The 8,562-nt window shown below is 39.8% G+C and overlaps 1 protein-coding gene across 1 annotated transcript in view; it reads left to right on the forward strand.

Moving 5' to 3' along the window:
- ATP6V0D2 (ATPase H+ transporting V0 subunit d2) overlaps positions 1-7,842 on the forward strand; it is a 60,215-nt gene extending 52,373 nt beyond the window's left edge. The window contains exon 8 of the mRNA XM_010951995.3: positions 5,389-7,842. Coding sequence (XP_010950297.2) covers positions 5,389-5,406 — 18 coding nt within the window. The 3' untranslated portion in view covers positions 5,407-7,842. The remainder of the gene's footprint in view (positions 1-5,388) is intronic.
- Positions 7,843-8,562: the final 720 nt, after the last annotated feature.

The following is an 8,562-nucleotide window of genomic DNA, read 5'->3' on the forward strand; positions in this document are numbered from 1 at the left end:
AACCCGTTAGACCTCGAAGGTTTTGCAGTCAGGAGAATTAGCGGTGCTCTAGGGGAGTCAAAAGTAGCAACTGCATGTCTCATGATATTTGGAGACCATAGAAGATGTGCAGTCCTTTTTATTTGTTACAATGCTTTAGGGATGCTGAGAGCAAATGGAAACAACCCTTCTGAATCTGGGTGAGTTGGACCAAGGCTAACTATTGCTCCACAGTGGAGGAATTCAGTTAACCGTTTCCCCCCAGCATGGCAGCAATATAATAAGACACTGAGAAAGTTAAGTAAGTCTTTGTAGAGTGAAGAAATGTAATAGAAAGGAACAAACCTGACTCCATATTATATCTGTTCCTTTGGCTTTAACCCTGTGCCCTGTTTTCTAGGCTCAGTCTTGCGAGCACTGCACTCAGGTAAAGAGAACATAGTTGCAAAATAGAGAATAACATTTGTTATTCGTTGTTGGAGGTTTTGCAGGAGCACCATGAGCTGACCCACATGGAGGGCTGCAGGAACAAAGAATTCCTGCACCAAGAAGTTTGTAACAACCAATCACATCCCCTCCCCCACCTTTTTTTTTTGTATAAAAGGAGTAGATATTCTGACTGGGGGAGGATGGTTCTCCAAGACATTAATCTGCCAGCCTCCTGGTCTGCCAGCTTTCACAAACATCACTATTGCTTGCCCCAACACCACGTCTCCAGATGTACTGGCCTGTTGTGCGGAGAGCAGAGCAAGTCTGGACTCAGTAACAGAAAGACTTGGTGACGATCGGATTGGAGGGGCTTCGGTGGTAGTAATTTTTAAGTCTGCCACTTTAAAAAAAATGCTGTTAATAACGTCAGCTCTCACAGACAAGACGTAGCTATCAGAAGATTACAACTGCAATTTCACCCTGTTTTGTCTTAGTTTCAGCAGCAGACAAAATTCTCCGTATTGTTTGATTCATTTCGATCATTTTGAGTCATTTTTTCTTCCCTTTAGCAAATGGCAGCATTAATAGTAACGTGTATGGAATAGAATTGCTGAGAAATATATGTGACAATATCAGAGCATATCATTCTTAGTGATTTCCCCCCTTATGTCTCACAAGAGCTGATGCCAGGAGTTCGGATGTCATTTTGGATTGCCACAGAGTCGTAAAACGTATGAGCTTTATAAATATGAAAATAGGATGCAGGAACCATCAAAAGAGCCAAACCACCTGCCCTAAGCAATTTCCCAGCCTCTTTTTCCTCTTTTACATCTTCATTATTCCGTCTGGCTGCCCATCAATTACCTTTCCGCTCTCCTGCTTTCTCCTCGGTCACCTTGTGCGGCAGTTTTCAGTTTCCACCACCAACTGACGGCTTGATCACTAATTGAAATCCAGCTGGTCAGAGCACTGCTCAACATGGACAACATCTGGCGGCTTATGCAAGGGAAGGCAAGGTGGAATTCTCTTTGGAAAGAAAAGAGAATAAGTTAAGAAGATGCACACAGAGACTAGGGTCGATTGATATATTAGAAAGGAATTGTCCCCTGAGGATTATCACTTGACCTGATCTACAAAATGCCATTTAAAAGCCAGGATCATTGACAAGCTGTAAACATATATCAGTAGCTCTGTGACAATTGCAGACTTCTGGTATTGTAACCAAGCAGGACCCTGTTGTCATCAGTGACCATATGGTATCTGTAACTGCTTAACTCTATAATAATTTAAAGGGTTTTTTTCCTGTTTTTGCTCACCAGGACTAGACTGGAAGGGGGGGGGGGGACTTGGGTGATCTGCCCATCCCCCTCGTTTTGCTCCCAACACCTCAGAGACAGCAGTTGGGTGCTTTGTGCATCTTGTTGTTCACAACTCACCCCAACTGTGCAGTTACTTTTAGCCCCTTATGGTTTCTCTGTGTTCTGTTGTCCCTGTCCATGAAAACTCTGCAGTAAGAGGGTTCAGGCCTCAGCCTGCCTAATACACCAGACACATGTATCAACCTGACTTGAAACTGTACAAGTTTTTCTCTAGAGCACTTTTCCACAGACCCCGTTCCTAAGCACCTCTGTCTAGGCACAAGGATGCTAGAAGCGTTCCAAAGTCCGAGGTGAATATCATACCCAGCAGAATAAGGACTGCTGCATCTACAAAAATAAAGACAACTTTGCAACACATTGTTACCCTGTATGTGATCTCTGTGGAAACCAGTGCCACCCCTTGAACTCTTACTGTAAAACCCCCCTGCCTTCTCTCCCCAGCAGGCTCACCGTCTTAAAGGCATTAGCTTAATGTGACCTCCTTTGCCTGGCAAAGAAATAGAGCTGCCTTTTCTACTTCATCCAAAACTCTGTCCTCGAGTCTCAGTTCGGTAAACGGGGTGCAGAGGCCAAGCTTCGGCAACAGTATCCCTGGGAATGGTGTTAACGTTCCAGCCAGTGTGGTTCTCAATGTTGGAAACAAGTTTTAAAAATAAATCAATAAATAAATGAGAAAGTGTTAGGTCTCCACTTCAGGTAGCAAGGACTAGGCTCCCAGTCAACAGAGTCGGCTGTCACGAGGACTAGCCGCTGTGGTTTAACGTGTCTGCACATTCTCTGAAACTCCTCCCACCAGGAGATGGGGTCTTTGTCCCATCTCTTTAAATGTGAACTGATTGGCCTTAGGGACTTACTCATAATCAACAAAATCCAGAAAAGCAGTGCTGTATGAGTTCCAAGACAATGCAGCTTCCTTTGCTTACTGGATTCTGAAGTCCCGAACTACTGTGTAGGTAGTCCAGCTTCCCTGAGCCTCCCCCACTGGGAGGAAGTCAAGCCACATAAAGGGGCCAAGTATAGACACTCACACGACATGGAAAGACGAAGTTATGTGACAGTCCCAGTTGAGCTCCAACCAAGAGCATCAATTAGCAGCCGTGTGGGGGAGCCATCTTGGAAGTCTGGCCAAGTCAAGCCTTCAGATACTAAGGCCCAAGCCAAATACTGCAGGTCAGATTCCAGGCAAGAGCTACCTCGGCAAGTCCTTCCTACTGACCCACGGAATCCTTGAGCATAAATAAAAGGGTTGTTGTTTCGAACCACTATGTCTGGAGTGCTTCTATGCAATAATACAAATGGAACAATGGTGCTTGGTAGTCATCCAGTGAATGTGCCCGACAGGTTTTTGTGGCCTGTCTAAGGCATCCGCTCTCCAATCACCTTTGCAGGTGGTCAGGGCAGGTACAGTTTTCTGCACATATCACCTAGAAGTAAGTCTCAGCTCTGAGCTGGAGGGACTACCTCTATGCTATTTGAAGATCCCCAGAGCCAGATATGAACAAGCAACTTCAGGTGACAATGTAGCATCTTGCTTTCCAATAATATCTGGCAGCACCAGATTTACTGACACTGAGTCTAACTCTCCAGAGGTGAAAATCCTTACTACCTTTGTCATTTTTTGAACAAACAGCAATTTTAGATTTTAAATAATTTATACATTTTCAGATGCTTCTTTTGTAGGTCTTTTAAAATTAAAGCAGTTCATTCTCTGTTCAACTGTTAATGTGGAGATTAGTAATCTGCATAATATGGAATGCATATTTCATTGTATAAGATGTTCATTGTTTTTACATTTTTGGCTTGTTTCAGTTTGGGTTTATCTGTTTATTCATTTTGAATTGAAATATAATTAATTTACAATGTTGTGTTAGTTTCTTTTGTACAGCAATGTGACTCAGTTTTACATATATATGTATCTATTCTTTTTCAGATTCTTTTCCCTTATAGGTTATTACAAGATATTGAATATAGTTGTCTATGCTCTACAGTAAAGCCTTGTTGTTTATCTATTTTATATATAATAGTGTGTATCTGTTAACGAATTCCTAATTTATCTGCCCCTTCCCCTTTCCTCCTTTGGTAGCAAGAGTTGGTTTTCTATGTCTGTGAGTCTATTTCTGTTTTGTAAATAAGTTCCTTTGTATCATTTTTTGTTAAGACTCCATATATAAGTGATATATGCTATTTGTCTTTCTCTGTTTGACTGACTTCAGTTAGTATGATAAACTCTCTGGTTTGCATTTAAATACAAGAGTGAAATACTAATATATTACAGTTCATTTCTGCCACATCAAGAATTTTTTTACTTAAAAGATTTTTAATTTTTTCAACTTTTTTGAGGTATAATTGACAAATAAATTTGTAAGATATTTAAGGTGTATAATATGATGATTTAATATAAATATATATTGTGAAAGAATTCCCCCATCAAGTTGAAAACTTTCTTCTTGTGAGTGTGGAAACTTTCTAATCTCTCAGCAAATTTCATTTATACAACACAGTGTTGTCAACTATAGTCACCACGTAATACATCAGATTCTAAGAAATTATTTATCTTATAACTGAACGTTTGTACCCTTTTACCAACCTCTCCCTATTTGTACCACTCCCTGCCCCTGACAATCACTTTTCTACCCTCTGTTTCTACAAGATTTAACATTTTTTTTTAGATTCTAAATGTAAGTGGAAATTAAAAGGAAATACATAGGTAAGATTTTAGTAATCTTCATGATTAGATATTTTTTAAAATTCAATAATGTATAAGATGTGTGGAGGCATGGCAGAGGGCGTGATCGTCAATCCCAGCTCCCAGTGTCCAGATCACATGGTTGTGTTCAAGGATTCACCCTGGTAGTGTACTTAGTGGTTTATATTGAACAATAGAAAGGCTTTTCAGTAGGAAGATCAGAGGAAATTTATGCAAGATCCACATAATACAAATAAGTAAACATAAATCATATCATAGAGGATTAACACTTCACACTTCAGCTGCGCCCTGTGCTGGATGTAATTCTGTGAAAAATCAACATTATCTGAGCCATTGAATTTAACATAAGTCATTAACAGTGGCTTTAATCATTCAGATTCAAATAACCCTTTAAGAATCTGATAAGCAGTATGGACACCTTCCTTTAGAATAATAGACATTATACACTCACCTAAAATTTGCATACTGTTTGAAAAGACCCTCTAAAATCCATTATGAGCAACCTAGAGGTCTACAGACTTCAGATTAGAAACCTCCACTACATAGGCTGAGGAATGAAAGATGACAGATTAGAAAGCAATAGACTAGTGGGGAGGGTATAGCTTAAGTGTAGAGCGCATGCTTAGCACGCACAAGGCCCTGGGTTCAATCCCCAGTACTTTCTCTAAAAATAAATACATAAATAAATAAGTAACCTAATTACCTCCCTCCCAAAATAAAATAAAATTTTAAAAAGATCAGATTCCTGGGCCCAGACCAGATTCTCAGAATCAGAATCTCTGCGAATCTAATTAAAAGAAAAAAAAAAAAAAGACAGAAAGTAATAGACTGGAAAGGATTTTAATTTGATGAGTAGAATCTGGGTACTCATACATCCTTTTCATCTCTTACAAGGGCGTCCTGTTGAGCTGAGCAAGTGACTTTGGGATGGAAGCTGGTGTTTTGGTGGAAGGGGCTCCCCACCTGGCCAGCAAGTTCAGTCACATCAATCATGGAGATGCTGGAGGGACGGAAGTCACAATCAGTTTGCTCTCATACTAAATTGAAGTTATAATCCAAAACATCTAATGCTACATCTTAAAACCATTGATGTACATAGCCATCAAATGCATTAAAAAATGCTACTAGTTTTTTGCAAGAAAAGGAGGTGAAAACTGTATAGATTGGTTGAAAATAATTGCTGACCTATAAATACACTCAACTGATCTTTGAGAAAAGAGCAAACGTAATAAAATGGAGCAAAGATAGTCTCTTCAACCAGTGGTGCTGGAACAACTGGACATCCACATGCCAAAAATGGCTCTAGACATAGGCCTTACACCGTTCACAAAAATTAACTCAAAATGGATCATGGACCAAGATGTAAATCACAGAACTGTAAAGCCTGTAGAAGACAGCTTAGGAGAAAACCTGGATGACCTTGGGTACGGTGATGCCTTTTTTTGAGAAAACACTAGAGACACAATCTATGAAATGTCTTATCTAATTGATTACCTGGGCTTCATTAAAATTCAACTTTTCTTCTCTTCAAAAGACAACATCAAGAGAATTACAAGACAAATGATGGGCTAGGATAAAACATTTGCAAAGACATATCTGATAAAGGACTGTTAGCAAAACATACAAAGAACTCTTCAGACTCAACAATAAGAAAATAAACAACCCAATTGAAAAAGACCTTAACAGAAGCTTCACCAAGAAAGATATACAGATGGCAAATAAGCATATGAAAAGATGTTCCACATCATATGTCATCAGGGAAATGCAAATTAAAACAACAGTGAGATACCATTCCACACTTACTAGAATAGCCAAAATCCGGAACATGGACACCAAATGCTGGCGAGGATGTGGAGCGACATGACTCTCATTCGTTGCTGGTGGGAACACGAAACGTTGCAGCCACTGGGGAAGGTAGTTCGGCAGTTTCTTACACGACTAAACATACTCTTACCATACAACCCAGCAATCCTCCTCCTCGGTATTTTCCCAAAGGAGCTGAAAATTTATGCCTGATGTAAGCCAAATTTTGTAGCAGCTTTATTCAAAATTGCCAAAACTTAGAAGCAACCAAGATGCCCTTCAGTAGGTCAACAGACCAATGGCGATACATCCAGACAATGGAATATTATTCAGCACTACTAAGTCATGAAAAGACATGGAGGAACCTTCAAAGCATGTTATTAAGTGACACAAGCCAATCTGAAAAGGCTGCAAACTGTATGATCCCAACTAGATGACATTCTGGAAAAAGCAAAATTATGGAAACAATGAAAAGATTAGTAGTTGTCAGGGGTGGTAGAGGGGGAGACGAACGGGCAGAGCACAGAGGATTTTTAGGTCAGTGAAAATACTCTGTATGATATTGTAATGATGGAGGTACGTCATTATACATTTATCTAAACCCATACAATGTACAACACCAAGAGTGAACCCTGAGGTAAATGATGGAGTAATTAGGATGTGTTAATATAGGCTCTCCCTTGGTACAAATGTACTGTTCTGGTGAGTGATGTTGATATGGGGAGACTGTGTGTGGGGTGGGTAATATAGGGAAAATCTCTGTACCTACCTCCCTCTCAGTTTTGTTGCAACCCTAAAACTGCTTTAAAAAAAAGTCTTAAAAACATAAATAAATGCTGACCAGCTGCTATTCCCTGAGGCTTACCTTCGGGATTGAATGATCAAATGGGAAAAACTACTTTTAAGGCTCCACCTTCGGTGAAACAGAAGAAAACTACGCTCTCACATTCCCTCATGGCGCCTGGAAATGAATCATTTCTACCTGCTTTTATTTATATAAAAGTCATCTTTTATTGCTTAAAGCTGAGTGAAAAGCTAAGGGGAAAAGCAGGGCAGATGCATAAACTCCTTAGTAAATGTTATAAATCTAGGAAGAGCAGGTGGAAATTTAAATCGGTATATTTCCTAGAAGGAAATGTACGTCTTTACATTCAGGAAGTAGCCCGTGCTGTCCTGGGCTGATGAGGCCATTTTCAGGCAAGACTGCGGAGTGAGTGATTGTGCATATAAATCAAAAACAGCTGGACACACAGCTAGCCAGCCCCCTCCCGGAGCCACATGGGGAGCATCAGTTGACGTAAGACAGGAGCAGTTTTAAAATGGGGGGGGCAGCAACAAGAACAGAAGGGATGCTGCTGGAAAAATACAGCAGAAATCAGCAGTCAACAGAGAAAATGACTTTTTTCAAAATTGGCTCTGGATTGAAGCCAGGAGAATAGCCTGCTTCAGCAGACAACTTACCTGAGGAAAATAAGCAAAAGCAAATACCTTGTGAATGTTGAATGAATACTCTTTAAAAATAAATAAAAATACTCGTAAAAAGCATGTTCTTTTTAAGTCAAATTAACGCTTTAACCTTTTCCTTCTAAGTTCTTCTAAGTTTTTCCTCGTATATTTTCCCAGTAGTGTATACCCATTTGAGCACTAAATTTAATGAGGTAAGAATAGACTCAGAACAAGAAATTTAATACTGATTTCAAATGTGAGTCACAGGCACTAGGGAAGCAACAGGTTTTAACCTCTCAAAGACCAAGGTAAGGCAGTATGACTGCTTTTGCTCAACATCAAAGGACCCACCATGATAATGTAGAACACGTAAGTGTTCTACGTGTAGCTTAAGAAAGCTTAAGAAAGTTCATCTCAAAATCAATGAATGGTTAATGGAAAGAGATCCCCCACCTCTGGCATTCTATGAATGTGGTTGCAGGCACAAAGGAAAAGCTCCTTTTTCACTAACTGGAAACAATGAATGAGTCTGCCTGTTGTACAAAGCTGATGTAAATTGACAGTCTCCCTTTTCAAGCTTGTGAAGTGCTAACAACCCTGTTACACTAAGTTTTAGGGACCAAACGATGCTGCCAACTGATGTAAGCCAAAAGCCCGAATTTAAGAAAAGGGATTTTTAAGCATTAATTTAAAAAATAAAAAACTAATGGGGATATAAAAATCACACATGTTATTTTAAATGAGAATTTCTCAGCCAGTATGTCAAAGCACACAGTTGTGCCTCGCGTGGGTGCGGTGGGTAGGGAGATGATGATCCCT

Source organism: Camelus bactrianus, chromosome 29, assembly GCF_048773025.1.
Source record: "Camelus bactrianus isolate YW-2024 breed Bactrian camel chromosome 29, ASM4877302v1, whole genome shotgun sequence".
In the NCBI taxonomy this organism is placed as follows: domain Eukaryota; kingdom Metazoa; phylum Chordata; class Mammalia; order Artiodactyla; family Camelidae; genus Camelus; species Camelus bactrianus.